Genomic DNA, 19,775 nt, shown 5'->3' on the forward strand with positions numbered 1-19,775 from the left:
CTTATTTCTTTTTTGGTATGATTATTCTTATATTTGCAAGTTATATAATCAAATTATTGCTGACCATGTGATATTGCTCAATAGTATATTTATCTATCATTTTCATATTATAGCATCAGAATTTGAAAGATTGTTTATAATTTATGGAGCTAGATTAATATAAGTTTTTAAATTTAATTTAAATTATTTTAGAATTTTATATATTTATAATGTAAAAAAAGATAGAATCTTTTATTATAGATATAATAATACATACAATCTTATATTATTGGTATTTAAGTAAGAGACCTTATACATGTAGAGCTGAAGATGGTACTGATTTAGTTATGGAATTGACTACTATCTATCTCATTTAGATTGAGCTAAAGGATGATGCTTTGAAGACATAGACAATGGAAGAATTAACTATGCTCTACAAACTTCTTATCTTAAAGTAGTGTTCTAAGCTTACATGACCAAATAACATAATTTGTGATTCCTTGTAGTTAGACCTCGTAGGAATATCTCTACATATTGTAATCGACTCTATAATGACGATTAAAAATTATGTAGAAGAAAGAAAAATTAAATTTTTTGAAAAGGAGTAAAGCACGAGGGTCTAAAATTACTTTGCTACCATATTGCAAGTCAATAATAGCTAATTATTAATTAAAAGAGGAAATAAAATATATTAAATTGAATTAAAAAATAAGATATAAGAAAAATATATTTTATATATAATTAATATCTAAATATAATTATTATAATCTATTTAGCTAATTAGTGACTTTCTATTAGTAATAGATGAATGTGAATGATTTTTGTCAGTAGAATAAGAATATCAACAATCAAGTCCATACAACTTTTAGAGTATTTTAACTTTGTCACTATATATTATAGAAACCTCTCTATTCAATTGATTGACTCAAAGAAATAGTAGGAGAATTGGTTTAAGTCTAGTTCTAGATGGAATATAGCATAACCATATTGTAATGTATAAAAATTACTAATTTAAAATTATATTTTATAAAAAAAAATTATAAATAAATATAAATATTTTAAAAAATAGAAAATAAAATATATTTTATATAATTTTTATATATAATTTTTTCAAATATTTATGATTAAAATAAATTATATATAATTTTTTATTATGATATTACATTAAATTATTGCACATCCCCTTATGACTCGCAACAAGGAGATTGTCAAACCTAGTAGGGAGTTTATAAAAGGATGCAATGTTGACCAAGATATAAATTTGTTCTTCAATGATTTAGATTTTCATTAAGAATGTGGATACAAAATTTGGTACTTTACAGTGCTATCATATTATAATTTTTTATAGTATATGAAAATTAACTAAAATAGATAATATATTTATAAATATTGATGTACTTTAAAATGGTTAGTAGGTTAATTTAAAGAGAGTTGATGTAAGAAAAATTATTTTGAGATTTTATCTATGTTGATTAAAATGTTTAAAATATGTATGATGGAAATATTTAGTATAAAATTCAAGAAGAAGATTAGGCCTCAAAGATGAAGATTCAAACCTCTAAGAAGCTTATTTGGAAGGATGAAAGCAAGGTATGGATGGATGAAGGCTAAAAGTAAAGATCTTTATCTCTATTGGTCAAAGGCCATGCCCAATAGGCATTCAACAAGTTATCTACAACCATAACAAAGGTTTTGGTGACTTTAGAAGCAGCATTCGAGAATCAAAAGCAAGGGTTGTAAGGTTTAGAATTCGGACTACAATTTGTGACTAAAGTTTAGAGGATTTGGAGTTAAAGTGATGAAGTTATAGTCATTTTAAATTAAGGTATCTTTTTAAGTCATAATAGGAATTTTATGATAGATCTTGGAGATTGAGAGAAGCGACTACAAGGGTGATTTCAAGATCTAGATTTCTTCTGAAAGAATTTTTGCATTTAGAGTTTTTATAAAGAAGTTATAGAGCATTGAAGACAATATATGTAATTCAAAGGCACTAAGTGAGTCATTTTGTTAATACTAATGGTTGGAGCCTTATCTTGAGTTTCTAGATGAATTTTTTGTTTAAAATTTTTAAAAATATGTACTATTAGGTTAAAAAGCTATATGTTAAAATTTTATGGTTTTTGAATACTTATTTTGTGAGATATGAAGAAATTTATATAAGGATGTATGTAAGCAAGGAATTGAAGCTATTGTTAGGATTTTGGCAATATCTTGAGATTTGTAACGAATTTGCAGTTAAAATTTGTTGTGATAGTTGTTAAAAGTACATAAGTACTTCATGTAAAATTTGGATTTGTTTTGAATGTCCGATCATGAGATATAAGCTGTTTAAGTTCAAGAAAAATTCACATTAAGGATATACAAGGTTTTATAATATTTTTAACACATTTTTGGTAATCTTTGGTACTTAGGGCTTGCATATTCATGTAATTGTTCATATAGAGACAATTTTATACATAAGCTTGGTGTTTTTTTTTTTTTTTTTTTTTTTTTTTTTTATCTTGAGTCTTGGTTGAGCAATTAGTCACAGCCAAAAGTCCAACACTTTCTTAAGGCAAATTCTCTCTACCCCAACATAGCTTTATTTAAAGATTTGATTTTATTTGATTTGATGATATTTCATATTTGGTATTTATCATTGTATATAATAAAGACTTATTTTAGTGGTTGTTTTTACAACCACACTATTATGATTATTGCATATTTTTAATTGATTAATTACTTAGATACATGATACTTGTAGAAAACATTTATGATTTGTAAAATAATTTTTAAAAAAATAAATCTATAAAATATTTATACCAAAATAATATTTTAAAGAGAAATTTTGTAATCTTTTTAATAGAGTATGTCTAAATTAAATATTTATTACAAAAAAGAAATAAACTAAATATAGCCAATATATATTTCATTTCTTGTACAAAGTAAATACAAAGAAAATCAATGATGAATCCTTGTTTATAAAATATCTTTGTTTGAGAAAACAATAATGAATATAAAATTTTAAATTGCAAAAATTCTTCTTGGAGGCAAAAGTATGACAACAAAAAAAAAAAAAAAAAAAAAAAAAAAAAAATGTTTGAAGCAAGAGTGATGGTTGCAAATTGGGATTGAGATGCATCCCCTGAACAACATTCAACACCCATGTGAATATGGACCAGTTCGGGCCCAATGATGAATGGGTTCTGAGTTCCCAACCTCCAACCTGCCCGCCCTCCAACCTGCCTCATCCTCCCATGACCCTATCTTCCTTTTTTTGTGTTTTGTTTCTGTTGAGATCATTAAATATAGCGGGTGCCCTCTATAATATTTACTGTAGAATACAGTAAATTCCATAGCTACAGTATTTAGAGTCTAGTGGAGAAGTGGAGAAGTACTGTTTATCCTCTCCCCTTTTTCTCTTCTTGTATACTAGACACAACCAAATCAATAGATTTTTGTGTGTGAAGCTCTCTCTCCTTAGAAACCCTCTTGTGTGTATGACTTACTATTCCTCTTGTGTCTTTCTAAACATTCTCAACAGTTTCACAACTAGTATCTGGCACTCTGAAAGCTTAGGGCTACCGTCGCACCCACGACAAGTCTTTCGGAGCTCCCGGCCATCTATATATGTTTGTTTCTTCCACTCGCTCAAATCCTTTATTCCTAGATTCACGTGTTGGTCGGTAAGACCAGTAATGCTTGTTCGATGAAAGGAATGTGTTATCCTCGGAATGAGTTGCAGATACAGGCTACGTTTTTTTTTTCGAAAAGTGAGGTGTTTGAATGTTGTTAGTGCTTCAATTGCAACTCTAACGCTTCTATTCTTCACGTGCTTTGTAGAGGCTAGCTTGTGCACTCAACCAGTCTCGATCCACAATGGTGGTGCTGGCTAGCGTGCTGGTATTAGTCCTTGCTCTTATCGCAGCAGCATTTTACTCATACGTTGATCGAAAATCCCCCATCGACGCGGTGCCTATCATTCTTGCCCCGTTTCCCAAGGCAGAAGGTGTTTACGCGCCGAACACTCTCCTACAGAGTGTTGAAAAGCTTGGCACCGGAAAATTGCTGCAGCCTGAGGATATAATCGTAGACCCTAGTGGCAAGTTTCTCTACGTAAGCACTTCTGATGGTTGGATTAAGAAACTCTACCTGGCAGACGGCTCTGTCGAGGATTGGAAGCATGTAGGAGGGCGACCTCTAGGGCTTGCTGTTGGAAACGATGGCGAGGTTTTAGTCTGTGAGCCCTCTACTGGCTTACTGAAGGTGAGTCCCTGAACTAGTTCATTAGACTAGCCTTTTTACATAGCAAACTGCTCAGAATTTGCATCGCCTTCGGTCGCTCTATAGCTTTTACTTAAAGATTTTCAAGCAGCATCGGAATGGGGTCATGATAGGATCATGCTACAATCCTTGGTGCTCATACTATTCTGGAGCTTGGATATTGCAGGTCACCGATGAAGGTGTTGAGGTTCTGGTAACTGAAGTGGAAGGGACGAAGCTGAACTTCGTTGATGCAGTAGCGGTGGCCAAAGACGGACTCATCTACTTCACAGATGCTTCGACCAAATACCCCTTGGACGACTTCGTACTGGATAATCTCGAGAGCAGGCCACATGGACGCCTGCTTGTTTACAATCCCGAAGACAAAACCTCCCGCATATTGCGAAAAGATTTGTACATGGCCAACGGTATCACCCTTTCCAAGGACGACGAGTATTTGGTTTTCGCAGAGACTGTGGCGGCTAGGATATCCAAGTACTACCTCAAAGGCAACAAGAAGGGCAGCATCGAGATCATCAATGAGAATCTTCCAGGATTCCCTGACAACGTCCACTATGACTCCGAGAGGGAGCTTTTGTACATCGGCATTGTCGGCCAGCGAGATGCTGCTCTAGATGTTTTCCTCAAGACTCCTTGGCTGAAGAAGTTTGTGGCGTTGTACGAGAGTGTTCGTGGTGCAGTAGACAACTCTAACAAGATGGGCAGAGTGTTGGTCATCGACAACAATGGAACACCTGTGAAGTCGTATCAGGATCCCACCGGAAAGGTTGTAGGCTTCACGACGGGTGGAGTTGAGGTGGATGGTTATGTGTACGTCGGTGGATTGAGAGATGATTACGTGGGTCGCGTCAAACTATAGCCCATCGTTTGCCTTGACTCTTGATTTCAGGATTAAGAGTCTTCCATCTGTGCCCATTATGCGCTTCGGAGATAAAATTGTTCAGGTAATAATCAAATATAACTTTTAATTAGGTTCTACCAGCATGTTTGTGAAGGGTTGAATTGCAAAGCTAGTTTAGATTCGACATCTACCAGAAATTCTACAGCGTTACAGAAACTCATGAATAGGACAAGTGAGAAAGTTATGTTTATAAAGTATACTGGTGGTGGTCATCATATACCTCTCACACGAAACGAATGGTTTCACTAACAATGATTGTATAGTACCATGAAGTGTTTAAAGCTGTAGTCCACGTTACAATGTATCCACGAACAACCTGCTATAGGTTACAGTTTCATGGATCTGTTTATCATCCTTTCTACATGTCGGGAGCAGTGTAACGCACAAACCAGGATTGTCAGATCGAAATCTATCGACTGGGATATTCCTCTTTTTCACTGAATTTGGCCTACAATAATGATGAATACCTGCAGAACTTGAACGCCATGCACAGCCATGAACGGTATGGCTGTACGTGACGTGATTCAGATTGGACAGGAGTGGGTGTTCACCTAACAGATTGTTACTTTGGAATCTCATCATGATTGAGGAAGCTCCACTTTTCTTTGTTAAAGCTCAGTTTTTTCCACTTCCCAACAGCTGGGTAGGCTGGCCGGAATGAAATTTTCCAGCTTGGGATCATCTCCATCCTAGATTTCAGCACAAGATGAGACCAAATTCTGGTCCTGCGATCGACTTGATCGATGATAAGTATCGACATGAGATGGGCAAGAACGGGAAGTGTTTCAGACGCAGTTGCATCGCATGACGCATCTTACAGATATTATCCGAACGTTTTACAAGGAAACGAGATAGTAATACAAGGAACAAATCATCGAGCTCATCTTTCTAAATGAACATCAAATTACCTGATTTCGTGCCTCTGAATTTCCCAACACGCACGCAATGTTGAGCACGATAATACGAAGAGGAAGGTTTCAAGACGGGAGTTGCACCATGAACATGATGTTTCAGCATTCCGTATACGCGCCTCGATCGGATCATAGATCACCGCTCTGGAGGTTTAAACTTGCAAGCCAATTAAGGTCTATAAATTAATAGAAAACTGCCGCAGCGAGTCCATCGCTGACATGAACCAAAATATTTATTCCAGTCGATTAAGACAAAAGAGTTCTACACTTAGCTTTGGTTAGCCGAGTCTTACTCGTGTTGTGGAGAAATGCCTGCAAACTGAATATGCGAGTAACACAGCAAGCAAGTTTGTGCAGTTCCTTTCCCAAGCAAGGAAAGAAATCTTATTACTCTGTCTGATTAATTGCAGCTGAACCAAAAGTGTGTTGCACTCGTTTTTGGGCCTCATCACACATCCGCCGATGCTCCACCAAGCCACTGTATATCAAGGCTATGTAACAGTTTGTTATGGTTTAATGGTTCACTCGAATCTTTGAGTCTCCCTAGTCCTCGACAGTCGTAAACTTACGAAAAGTGTGGATTTGAACTTATTCCATACTTCTTTAGAAATTTTAAGAGATTTTACCAAACTGATTTGTTTATCACCACAATGTAAAAGAATATTTGCTCTTGCTTCAGCACCTTAAAATAATTGTTCTAAATCTACCAAACATGGGCAAAAAATTGGTCCAATTTAAATTTTTTGTTGATAGTCTTGATTAATAAGTCAAAGGACTATTGATAGTCTTGAAAATTTTGTCTAATTATTTGTCTTTTGACTTTGATATTTCTTACATGCTCTACAACTACTCTTCAAAAATAAATTATTTTAGAGATGGTTGAACCTTGTGATATGTTTTCAATATGATTTATGTATTTTTTATTTGGTGTATTTTTAATGTGTCTTTATACCAAGTAGCATGCTTTTAAAGATCATGATACAAAAGCTTTCTAAAAGATTCCCTCATGAAATAAAATATATTCTTTTAAATCTTTGTTCTTTGAGTGTAGTATAAATTGAAAAGAAGCCATGACCTAATTCATCAAATCATATTCCAAGTTCAATGTATCACTTCACATCTCTTGATATTAATAATTATGAAAAATATATAAAATTGGAGTTTTTTGTAATAGACACCTTACAAGAATCAATCTTTGTAATAGACACCTTACAAGAATTATAAAAATCAAATTGGATTTTTTTTCAATGATTGTTTTAAACAACCCACACTATAGTTTCTTAAATTTTAGATACAGCCACACCTTTGAATTGACATAAAAAATGTTTATGTTTCTATATTATACCCAATCAAAAGATTTAAAAATTGTGACCTCTCACTTTCACCCCTAAATATTAAAACCTTATCTTCTAAATATTAAAACCTCTTAAGTTTATTTTCTATTATTATTTTGTTCCTTTTGGACATTGATCATTTTTTTTGATGATGATCCACTGCAACTTGGTCATTTAATGCTCCACTGCTGCTTAGGCTGCTTCTACTTTTTGGAAATGGAGACAAGTAAACAAGATTACACGTTTTAGGGGTCACGACATCCAGACTGACTAAAGTTCTACACGTGCTCAAAAAAAGAGAAGTGTGAGCCATGATCCCAGAATAGTAATGTTGAGATCATACTGCAGTTTGCAACCGTCTCTACCTTCCAAATTAGATCACATCACACGCAGTAATAAAGGTACGTCGGTTGTTTTAGTTCTGAACTTATCTTTCACCATTTTTATTCTCTCCGTACAAATCAACGTCAAATACCTCTCATCGTAAGCCCAGCTGGTGATGGAATTTAGGTAAGCAACCAATTAATAGGGTTATAATAACCACTTTTGAGCAAGTGCAAGTTCAGAGTGATCAATTACAATAAAGACTTCAACTGGCTTGTCTACAGATACATTACAACAGCTTCAATGTTAGTTATCCGCACCATACAGCTAAAATCCTTTTCCTGAACAGTAAATCTAAAAGCAAAGAGAAACAATCGCCTCTTCAATAGCCACTACCGTTGATAGCATATGTGATTCATCTCCTACATTTCCCAGTTGATTAACCTGCATAGAGTCTTAACGAAGTATCGAACTGCATAGATGGTGTTAAAGGCCGGCATGAAGTATATTTTAACAATGGGCTATACAGGGTTAGATTGACTCAACCTCTATGAAATATTCAAAGAAGAAGAGCAAGAACTGGTTGGAATTATTTGTGCCTTCAATCCACAACTCAGGCTCTTGAAAAGAGCAAGATGACTTGAAGCATGGGCTGCAAATATTTTTTGCCTGCCAAGCAAAGCAGGCAACAGAACAAATCGCAAAAAAATGAAAGATTCTAGAGCAGGGACTGTGATGAATCAGTAAGACAAAGGGCTGCCCTGTAAAGATGGAAGTTCTTGTGCAGCTTTTCTTCTCCATCCAGTTGCTAAAAACCACCACTCTCGTAGCAGAGAAATGGAAGGCAACTACAACTCCCGTAGCAGAGAAATGGAATTTCTAACTATCAAACCAATCATCCACACTGTCAGCACTTAGAATGCCAACGTCGCTCACAATCCCAATTACGAAATATGAAACATGGTAGCTTCCTCACACAACTTAGAACATTGATCCCATCGTGATAACTGATAGCTTATAATGCTTAGCTTCTGTTTCTATTGTAGATTGGAAAGTATTTATGACCTACCACTTTTCTAAACGAGAATAAGCATATATAACCTTGCAAGTTTAATGCATATTTCTGCTGACTTAGTTATGGAATCTACCTCTATCGCCATCGTACTTAAGATTATAACTAACCAAAAGCGGCGTGATGGATTCTATCACCTGTTTAACTAGCACGCAGTGATGACCTACACTGGTGACAATCGATGATCAGCACAACCTGCTCAGTCGCAATTGTCTTCGCGAACAAAAATATAAATAAAAATGAACGGAAACAATTTTCCCTAGCATACAAATCCAGCCATCAGATTCAAAAGACATCTCTCTAGCAAAGACCACGCCTTAGCACTTTCAAATTCGGAACAAAAAGTAAGTTCGTCTACACACAAGACCCACTATATTGAAGCTCAAAAAAATTTAGCGGAACTGTTTAATATGACAGGAAAACAATCGCAGAGTTCCTACCCTCAAGCCACCTAGGCCAAGTAAGCCGCCCATCAGTACGCTGAGTATGAAGCCATTGCACCAAGATTTTTTGCAAGGTCCCCGAAACTTAAACTCGTTCAGCATAGACCCAGCCATATAATTTAGGAGCTTTTACCAACACTCACCGCGTTAATGAACTTTCTGGAAAGATAGCAGAACAGGAGTCAATAGCTAACCTCCATAGCTTGACATATTCAGAACATAATAGCCTCAAATACGTGCATTTTAGGGACATGCTATTTTAAATACCGCCAGAAAATATTGCTAATATTCACAACACACTTGCAAGTTGCATTGCAAGTTTCTCTTCTCCTCCCGCTGCGCTTTGAAGACAGCTCAAAAAGAAAGACAAGTACGAAAAATTGTAGCCCCTGGTTCTAAAAGCCCGAGGCGTTCATAATCACTTAAATGCAAGTCTCACACGCTACGGATAAAGAGATCATAATTCCCCGAAAAGATCGATAATCAATCAACCAGTCATAATTGTACCAGGGATCTCATACCTAGAGCACATATTCTAAATCGGTTGGTAAGGCTCAGACGTACCACACCATAAGCAGCAGCTGAGAAATGTATAATTCTGTAAGCAAACAAGCGCACTCCATCACTTAGGCGTAGCAGAGGCGTAGACATCTGGCATACTGAAGTTATTCTCGACCCCAGAACCTGAAATCAAACTAACTTCATTTGCCGCACGATTTTACAAGAAATGAAAATGAAAAGTGAAAAATATATATTCGACTGAACAGAGAACAATAAACCATAAACAAGCACTGACATTAGTCTTGCGATTTCAAGACTTGAGGACGACGATTCTCAAATTGATTAACAATTATGGGTTCGAAATTACTGAGAAAAAAATCCAACACTCATAGCAAACAACTCGCATACTTGTTGTCAATTGAAATCCTTGGAAATTTAGGAAGTAACATGATGGACAATGACTTTCGGTTTAGGGGGTGCGGCAACAATCTTGTACTTTCTCGTGTAGACCGAAAAATTTCTAGGGACTTTGAGGCTGCATGACTTACGGCAGCACAGACAGTCAATGTGCAAAGTATCAATCAACGACACTGTAGTTCTCGCTCTCCATACCTTAGAACGGAACTTCCAAGCTGGAAAGATTCACTGCCGAGGGAACGAACACATTCTCCAAAGACGTTCTCCGCGCACAGTATGGTCTCCGTAATTGAATCATCAATGCGCTTAACGTGTGCTCCAAGCGATGAGAATTCATGACCAGCGCCATAGCCCCAAATTTGGCGAGCTGGATGCTGGTTTACGGTGTCCACAGCCTTGCCCTATTGAGCTTCCAAGCTCCAACACATCGAACTTGCACATACAAAATTAACACTCTGCACCGAATTCAAGCCCAATTATAACTCTCAGACACACACTTCACAGACATAACTCCATCCTCTGTACTCGACCCTTTCTTCACCCCTTGCAACTGAAGAATTAACAGCCACTACACACGCAGAAACTCAACCCTGAGAGAGTCGAATCCTTCAAATCCGCCCAAACTTGACGCTCGTCTCCTTCTCCTATTCGATCACCAGTGCACCTCAAATCTGAAAGTCAATCAAGTAAGAATCTAAGCTGAAGCAAATAACTCCAATAAGGAAAAAAAAAACCTTTTCGCTGCGTCCAAATTGGCTCATATCAAAGCTGCTCCACGGCGGCAGCATAGCGAGTAGACAGAGCTCTCATTCTCTCATACAAATTGGCAGCAACGGACAATTTAGACGAGAACCACGACGAGAAGTCACCCTTTGTACATGACCCTCAAACTGGCAGGGTAGTTGCGGGGCTAGGACTGTAAGTTGGCGACCATCGGATGGAGAAGGAGGTACGTTAGGGGCTTATGCGACCGAAGGACGGTGTTTCATTTCTCGATTCATTCAAGAGCCGGGCGAGTGACCAAGAAGGCGATGTAGTTAGATTATGGTTTGCGTGTTTTCGTCTCGCTGCGCCATAGCTGGAGCTGCAACTGTTTGGCTATGGCGACCGCGAGCCAGCAAGTAGTGTACGCCATGGCGACTCCGCCGCACGGGGTTGTGCAATATGAATATTACACGCACCAGGTGCCGCAGACGACGACGACATATACTACTCCTGGGCAGTATTCGGGCTCTGGTCCTCCTCCTCCTGGCGCGAGTGCGATGGATCACTGTGCCGATAGTGCTGCAAAGCGGTCGTCCGACGAAGGTACACGATTCTAATCCACTCTGCGACGTAATTCTGCGATCTTAGTTTCTATTCTACAGTGTGTCTTCGATACGTCTGAGTTTTGAGTGTTCATGCTTTTGAATTGATGAATCGGCCCGTGAGAAATGCAACGCTGTCATCTGTACGATTTCTGTGGATAATCTCACCACGAAGACGATGCATCGATTCTTTCGGTGGAGTTAACAAGGGATTGTCTAAAAAAAAATTGCGAGTAATTGAAAGAATCTGTGCATTGTTTTGGGTATGATTTATTACTGATTGTCTTTTCGTCTATTGTACCTGGTGTTCCCTCCTTATGTCTGGCCAAGAGTATAACTAACTTTCAGTTGGGAGTCGTTTTTGTTAAAATTCCGAAACAATGCTGAAAGATTTACTGAGTAAGTTGCTCGTGCTTCTTGAAAAATAGTGTTTGGTTTCGCGTGGTGGTTTGATCCTTTCAGGTCGTCTTAGTGTGCCAGTTTGAGTATTTCTTCTTCGTTTGAGGGATATTTTTAACTTTTTGTTGGACAATCGTTGCTGCCCTGATGTGCTACTGTACGCTACTACTAAGAGCATTAATAGAATTCTGCTACCTTATATGATTATAGATCAGTGTTAATTGATACAGCTTCTCCGAGTGTAGATATCATATGACGTAACATTGTTTTTCCGCGAGGCCCTTCTAGATGATATTACAAATACGTTTGTAATGTAAAACTGTGAATTCTTTTATATAGAACGCTATTCATTTACTTCAACCAAATTATTTGTCTGAATTTACAATAAAGATACAATATGAATATCTGGTTTTTTTTCCGGTGAAATTTATATAATTCATGGTTATAGTAGCCAGAAGACGTGCAGATACTCTATCCTGTCCATGAATATCCTGTGCAGGGAATGAGCATAAATTATGTACTTACATCTATTTAAACTTTTTTGTTTTCTATTCAAACCCTTGCTTTCTTTCTTTGAGATTTTAGAGGTATTACAAGATCGAGCATTTTCTTTGCGAATGAGTGTGTCCTCTCCTTACTGAGCCTTTTAGATTTTACCTACCCAAAATTGAGTGACTGTACGTTACTCAAGTCTCTATTGGTGATCATTGATACATCAAACTGTGAACTAACCTTCTGCAAAGTCTCTATTTGACACTTGATTAGAACTACCTATGTAATTTTACCACAGTCCTTTAACTTCATTAATTATGCATACAACTTATTCACCAAAACAACTCTAGTACTTTTAAGGCTTAGAGAGATATGTGAGGGATCAAATGACTAGCGGTGTTGAACCTTGTGTATAACATCTCCCAGATGCCGTAAGACTTGTGCCGCCGAAAAGAATCTATGCGCAATGATAGTGGTGCAAAAGTGAGGATGTCTAGTTTGTTGCTGAATCAATCATCCAGAAATTTTCTTGAGTTTCTTTGAAAATTATCTTGGAACAATATCAAGATATTTCCTATTCTACGATTTGAAAAGTGTTTGCTAAGAATCCAAGCGTCCTGATGCATTAAGAGTCTTTAAAATTAGGTTTTCAATTTGTGTTTACCATTGATTCTTTAAGAGTGCTACGAATTTACCAACGAAGCATAGAGCTAGCTGTATCGCAATCGTTGTGGGAAGATGTTTAGTGACTTGATTGCATGACTGGTATGTTCGATTCTGTGACACGTAACGCCAACTCCTGTTACACCATGAAAATCTGTGGGTCCTTTGTGCTTGGTTGTCCTTAGTTCTTTTGCAGAAGGGCGACCCCGTACCACTTTTTAAACTTGCACCAGTCCGCAATTCTATGTTGCTTATAGCAGTTAGGTGTCCTATTACCAAAAGGGCATATTTGAAGAGCTGGAAATGAAAAAGTTGTCAGGCTAGAGCGGAGTTGCTTTGAACGACTAAACCCTTCAATAGTTAGGATAAAATTGGCTACATGTTACCCCTCAACAGCCAGGTTACATATTGGATAGATTTTATGTGTTTGTTCTTGAATTTGAGGTGGTGCACCTTGCTGAGGATCTTGAGGTTGTGACCATTGAGGTGGGGATTGTGGTAACTAGACACTATGCATGTTATTTTGGGAACTGTTTTACAGAAGTTTAACTTGGTGATATGTCCTTGTTTCCGTTTTGTACTGAATGCGAGCTGGTACATCCCTTTTTATTTACAGAACCATCATGTTTTGTATCTGGATTTCTTATGTCTTTTTTCTAAGGTCTAACTCGTTTTGTTTACAACCCTGAGCATGCTGGTCTGTGCTTTTTCACTAGATGCTTGTTCGGGACAAAGTCTGACCTTGGGTGTTGTTGTGCTTGCAAATGTAACTATACTGGATGGCTACTACGTATATATTTACGCTACTATCGTCCTACCGTCGGTGTTCTGCACTACCTACTACAATCTGTATGATGTAACCTTCACCTTATTCCTTCTCGTTGTATCTTCTTGTCGCCATCCATTTACTCTTTATCCTTTTTTGGATTGATTGCCTACTACAATCTCAAAATATCACATGGATTATATTTTTTAGTTACTGCTGATACGATCGGACCTAATAAGAAGCCCCGGTCGGACAGTGCGGGTTGTTCAGGAGAAAATGGTCTGTACCCACAGAGACCTGGGGAGAAAGTGTGTGCTTATTACATGATCACGCGCACATGCAGTTTTGGTGTCACATGCCGGTATGATCATCCAGCGTGGGTGCCTGCCGGTGGCATTCCCAGCTGGAAGGAGGTGGTGTACTTGTCCTTAGTGAAAATTTATGCTTGTAGATTTTCTACCCTATTGAATGATTGTGTATTCCTGTCTCGAGTTGCTATGCATTATCCACGAATAAATTGCAGCTTTGAGTATCACCAAAATTTCCATCTCCATGTAGGCAATTATACAAGGAAAACTTGTGTATGTGCCATTACATTCCCACCCTGTCGTTACGCACTAGTAGTACTGATTGTTTCTTGGATTCCGTTTTATCGGACTAAAGCGGATGATTTGGCAATTGAAGAACCACCAAGTACTTCTCTCTGCATTTGGTGTGTGCCTTGTGCTTATAAGATTGTGAACCTAATCAGAAGGAATTGGTACGGGTGACCAGGTAACAGCTGTTGGAACACCTGTAGATCCAAGTTCTCTACCTCAAAGACCTACAGAGCCAGATTGTGCGGTGAGCCTAAAGCACAATTTTTACATTTATGAGTTGTTACTCTTTGCATTCTCTAAATGATGTTTATCGTAAAACGCGCTGCGGAGGTATTACCTGAAATATTTTATCATTTCAAAACCGCTGAATGCTCTTTTTACGCTTTCAAACTGTATCCCGCGAAGATGATCTTTCTTGTCACTTTCAACCTAGCATCGTGTAGTGGTTTATTATATGGTGACAACTCATTTGAGTAATTTTTCTGGGGATTTTCTTCAAGGCGGCACAGTTGACCCTGGATGGCTTCTTTAGATTGGACAGACGACAAATCATTATGAAACTTTCACATCACTATTTGCCCTCTGCCCAAACTGAAGCTCTCATTATGGTTTGGTGTGAAAATTTCAGAATGGTTTGTTATATCTACGTCTTTTAGATTTGATTAGAATGTGCAACTTGTACTTGTGCAGTATTTTATGAAAACAGGGGAGTGCAGGTATGGGTCCAAGTGTAGATTCAACCATCCAAAAGAGAAGCTTGAATCAAGCAACACCGATGAACAATCCTCTGTTGTGAATCAAGCTGCTCCTATTAATCCAGCAACCACATTTAATTCCAAAGGATTACCCTTGAGACCTGTGAGTGACTGCCATCGCGTCCTTGATACATGTCCTATTCCTATTTCTGTTAATTACAGAAATTTAAACATCTAAAGCTTCGGCATAAGTCAGAATACATTCCTCATAGGAAAGAATTAGAACACATTTAGTTTCGGGTTCAGGTCGGTGAAAGTCGCACAGTTTTCAAGAGTTCATTTTAAACATTGCCGTTCTGGTATCATTTTAATGTACCAAATTGATTACTACAAGAGCCTCATAGATGAATCAAACTTTTTTGGTTGGTTTTGGCGTTTCACTTAGCATATTGGCTTAGGGTTTATGATTTTATAACTTTTCTTTACTAGATCGAAGTAACCATCATGGTAACTAAGTTCTGAGTAAGTACGCTCACCTTTAGTAAGTTTTTTATTTACAGAGCTCATCATCGAAGTTTTGAATCACAGCTAGCAAGCTAGATTACGGAAAATTTAAAACGCCCAAGCTTGTGCTCGTAATGTGCAGGGAGAGGGCAATTGTGTTTTCTATGGCAAAACAGGGAGGTGCGTAGATCATGCTAAATTCTTGTATCTGAGACATTCCATTGTGGTTAACTATCCCAATATTTTCAGCGTTTTGTCCAGTTGTGTCAAAACTTATGAAGCGAATCGCTCTAACATGAAAGGAGTGGCTATGGGGGTGAACCAGTTGTAAGTATGGTACCGCGTGCCGTTATAATCATCCAGAAATTTTACTGCCCGGTAAAACTTGCTCTCCTGAAATCTCTTCTCTTAGCAGCCCACTTGTAATGTAAATTGTTCAAAAATGTCCAGGAGTCAAAAGCGCAGTCGCCTCCTAGGTTTTAGCACTTCAGGTTGAATTTCCACTGCGATTGCATTAGCACTTGCAAGTAGCTAAAAACCACTAATTAAATCATAGAAAATCTCTACTTTAGACCAGCTCTAACACCTGTTTGTTGTTATATAATGAAAGGTCTAACGATTTTATCCCCGTTACAATACATCATTGAATTCATAAGTTGAAGAATTACATATTTTCATTCTTTTTTGTTGTCCTCTTGTCTACTTACTGTGTCACTGTATTCATTACGGTTTTAACTCTCTCTTTGCCCTTTGTATGTTAACCTCAGCATACAGAATCTGAATTCGTGTAAGTTCTAATTGCGCTTCTGTCGCATCCGCAAGTCCGAGTAGTAGTAATTACATGGGTGCCACTACCTTGATTGGTTTGGTTCATATCCATTCTATGCAAGTCCTAATGGAATGTCGCGGAGAGGTATGAGGGCCGCAAGGAGCTGCACAATGATATAGACTGCAGTTTCTCCTTTTAGCATGTCTACTAAAAGCAACTAATGACTTCTCTTGTGGACTAAGTGTACAAACTCGTAAAGTTCACATTTGAACCTTGAAAATCCTTTTGCTTTCTTTGATTGTTTCCAATCAAATCTCATACAAAGTAGGAATTGACGTTTGATGTTTACACTGATTGTTGGTCGTAGCAGGAGGCAGGACTGGGCAAACTCTTCAGCCACAACAAGCTGTTTATGTACAAACTCCACAGCAGCCTAGTGTGCAGTATCAACTGGTTCAGGTAATTGTGTCTGAACATCAACCAAAGAAAATCGCAGATGTCGGTATCACTGGTAACTGATTATTGGAATGTAGTTTTAGATATTAGTGGTTCGTTTATGTTGGGATAACTCGTAATCTTTGTGGATAGACTTGCCAACAGAATGCGATTTTGATATTAGAACTCCAATAACTAGGGATTTTATCTTTCGTATACTGAGAACGCAGTAACGTTGATAACTCTCATGTTTGTTTCTGATGGAGGAATAGCAACTAATGCAGGCGTCACATGATTATGCATATCCTGCAACTACATATCAAAGTACAACACCCTCATACACTACAGCTCCGAATGCGTATCCTGTGACTACTACGTACTCCTCCACAGCTCCAGCGTATGCTTCCCCAGCAACTACATATCCGGGTCAACAAGTTATAACGGAATATGTCTATCCTGGAGGAGCAACAATGCAAGTATACCCTTCAGGAGCAACTACACAATGCTACCCCCCTGGAACACCCACTCAGACCTACTCCCAAGCTCAAACCTATCCCCAAGGGACTATCGTGCAACAATATCCCCAGGGGACTACTACCCAAGTCTTATCTCAGGTCCAATCCTATCCACCAGGAACAACCTGTCAAACTTATCCTCCAGGAACAACTACCCAAGCTCAGCCACAAACCTATCCTCCAGGCACCACTGGTGCATCAACGTACCCTCCAGGAACTCCTCAGTCTTGTCCTGGAACTCAAACTTTTCCTCCAGGTACACCTAACCAAAGCCAAGGTCAAACTGCCCAAATTTATCCTCCAGGAACAACTGCTCAGGGTGTTGAGTATGCGTACTCAGGTGGGCAACAGCCTCAAAGTCAACTAGAATATGTCTACGCCACTCAGCAGGCCTCTCAAAACGGGACAGATTACGTTTACTCTACAGAACAGCCAGCACAATCAGCATCAGATCAGTACACCACCACTGCTTATGCCACAGATGTCTCTGGACAAGCTACTACAGCAGATTATGCTTATACATCTACCCAAAATTCTCAAGAATACGCGTATGCTGCTGCACAAGCTTATCATCAAAATGTAACTCCAATGTATGTGGCGTCGATGGGCTTACCACATCCACAACGACCTGGCGAACCAGATTGTACTGTATGTTCCTCACATAAATCTTTCTTGTTGACTTTTCGTTTCTTTGTTATGTGCATCGCATATTATTCAGTATTTTAGTTGGCAACAACGCATGCAATTTGTCATAACAAATATTCTGACAAGTAATTTCCTTGTGCTACAACATAGTTCTACATTAAGACTGGAGAGTGCAGTTTTGGAGCTACCTGCAAATTTCATCACCCACCTGACCGTATTCCCTCGGGAATTCCCAAACCAGCCAAGAATCAAGCGACAGTGAAGCTTAGTCTTGCGGGTCTACCCAGAAGAGAGGTAAGCAGGTCTGATATTTTAAAATAGTTTTAAGCTTAAAATGTTCTTGCAATTTTTTTTTTTTCTCATTTGCATTAGCTTCAATTGGTTGCTCAGGGAGACCTGTGTAACTGTGAGTTTGAAATTCAGCTGCTAATTTTTTTGCCCGTTTCAATTACGTTCACCAACTGAAGCATGTTTAACATCATACGAAATGCCTCAATTTTTTTTTTACCATGTTTGAATTGTATTCGATGTGGAGAGTATTGTCTTCATTGGTAGTCTCTACGGAGATTTGACGAACGTGTCGTTGTTTTGATAGACTGAGACGCCTTGCGCTTATTACATGAAGACAGGGGCATGCAAGTTCGGGCAGACATGCAAGTATGACCACCCACCTCCACAAGAGATTATTGCTAGGGCCGTTGAACAAGCTAGAGGAGAGGTTCCTAGTTCTTACGATGTGAATATGCCAACAAGTGTTGCATCCGACAGCCAGGATGTCACCCCATTACCCCCAGGTACTGATGTGCCTGCTGTCACAGCGGCAGCAATGTAAATCTAGACTTGCAGCAATAATCCAAACCCAGGAGGGAAAAGGGAAAAAAAAAAAGGGGGACCGGAGGTTCCAGAGCTCAAATAGTTGGTATGTGCTACTTCCTTCGAAGCGATGTGAATCTCTTTAGTCTCCGATACGGTACTGCACAGAAGTGTTGTGGTACACTTGATAGAGCAGATTGAGTCTATCACAGCATTAACGTTCTTTGAGAGCAATTATCCTCTTAAAACTATTATTCTCTCATTTCTCGATTACGAATCATGTTGCTGGTATCATCTAATCTAAACGCGTCCGACCATTTTCACACATGAGGCATTGTTTTGAAGGCATGTGGTTGACACACGACGACCGTGAGTGTTGCATGCACTACGTACTGCATCAGATGTCTGTACAATCCGTGCAGTAACCAGTACTGCTTACCTCCAAGACCGGCATGTCAATTTCTCCGAATTCTCCCAATTTTGGCTTCGTTTCTGCCAACCATCCCAGTATATTAACCAAAAAGGGTCTGAAATAAGCTTCGTGGATGCAAATGATCACCTACTGCTAAAGACTCAGTTGATGGAGTGCCTCAGATCTTGATCACTGATAGCTGTCATTACAACTACGTTAGTACTTGGCACTGGACTCTGGAGGCTGTGGGTTACGAAAACAAACCCGTGCGTTAGTGTCTCCGAATTCATAATGTCTCTGAACTTTGACTGAAGAATGATGTGTTCAGGCTGGCCTTGGTTCTCGTGGTGGCCGTCGACGATTTTCATTTTTTTGGAACCGTTTCATGCATCTCCCATTGTGGCGAATGTAATTTATTTGTCACTTCATCATCGAGAGATTATTGCAGGCAGCAAAGAGAGGTGACAAGAAGTTACTGTTATTTGGAGATAAGTTAAGCATTTTTTAGCTCGTGGGTAGGAAGGTAAAAGTTGTTACGCGCCAAAGCTTGAATTACGACCAGTAAACCACAAGGCCAGAAATTTACTAAATGAATGATGAAAAGGTTTGTCCC

The 19,775-nt window shown here is 38.4% G+C and overlaps 2 protein-coding genes and 1 long non-coding RNA gene across 16 annotated transcripts; 2 read left to right on the top strand and 1 right to left on the bottom strand.

Annotated features, from left to right (window-relative positions):
* The first annotated feature begins 3,418 nt into the window (after positions 1-3,418).
* Positions 3,419-5,361, top strand: LOC112289917 (protein STRICTOSIDINE SYNTHASE-LIKE 4). Its single transcript, XM_024535660.3, has 3 exons — positions 3,419-3,593; positions 3,805-4,227; positions 4,412-5,361. Exons 1-3 carry the CDS (start codon positions 3,462-3,464, stop codon positions 5,102-5,104), a joined length of 1,248 nt encoding a protein of 415 aa, XP_024391428.1. The 5' UTR covers positions 3,419-3,461; the 3' UTR covers positions 5,105-5,361.
* Positions 5,362-8,996: 3,635 nt separating this feature from the next.
* Positions 8,997-11,019, bottom strand: LOC112279490 (uncharacterized). Of its 2 annotated transcripts, XR_016502516.1 has the most exons (4): positions 10,883-11,019; positions 10,344-10,603; positions 9,795-9,914; positions 8,997-9,389 (listed from the first exon to the last, which is right to left on the bottom strand). It is a non-coding gene; the product is annotated as an uncharacterized LOC112279490 (long non-coding RNA). The 2 variants fall into 2 exon arrangements; XR_002969043.3 differs by lacking the exon at positions 8,997-9,389 and having other exon boundaries at positions 9,417-9,828.
* Positions 11,020-11,156: 137 nt separating this feature from the next.
* Positions 11,157-19,077, top strand: LOC112279035 (zinc finger CCCH domain-containing protein 8). 13 transcript variants are annotated; one of them, XM_024513688.3, is made up of 10 exons: positions 11,157-11,456; positions 13,986-14,188; positions 14,550-14,618; positions 15,065-15,232; positions 15,716-15,753; positions 15,899-15,951; positions 16,710-16,801; positions 17,050-17,940; positions 18,088-18,239; positions 18,533-19,077. In XM_024513688.3, exons 1-10 carry the CDS (start codon positions 11,249-11,251, stop codon positions 18,558-18,560), a joined length of 1,902 nt encoding a protein of 633 aa, XP_024369456.1. In that variant the 5' UTR covers positions 11,157-11,248; the 3' UTR covers positions 18,561-19,077. The 13 variants fall into 13 exon arrangements, with proteins under 13 accessions (XP_024369456.1, XP_024368892.1, XP_024369059.1 ...); XM_024513124.3 differs by having other exon boundaries at positions 18,088-18,231; XM_024513291.3 differs by having other exon boundaries at positions 17,062-17,940; positions 18,088-18,231.
* The last annotated feature ends 698 nt before the right edge of the window (positions 19,078-19,775 follow it).

Source organism: Physcomitrium patens, chromosome 1, assembly GCF_059467195.1.
Source record: "Physcomitrium patens ecotype Gransden chromosome 1, ASM5946719v1, whole genome shotgun sequence".
NCBI lineage: Eukaryota > Viridiplantae > Streptophyta > Bryopsida > Funariales > Funariaceae > Physcomitrium > Physcomitrium patens.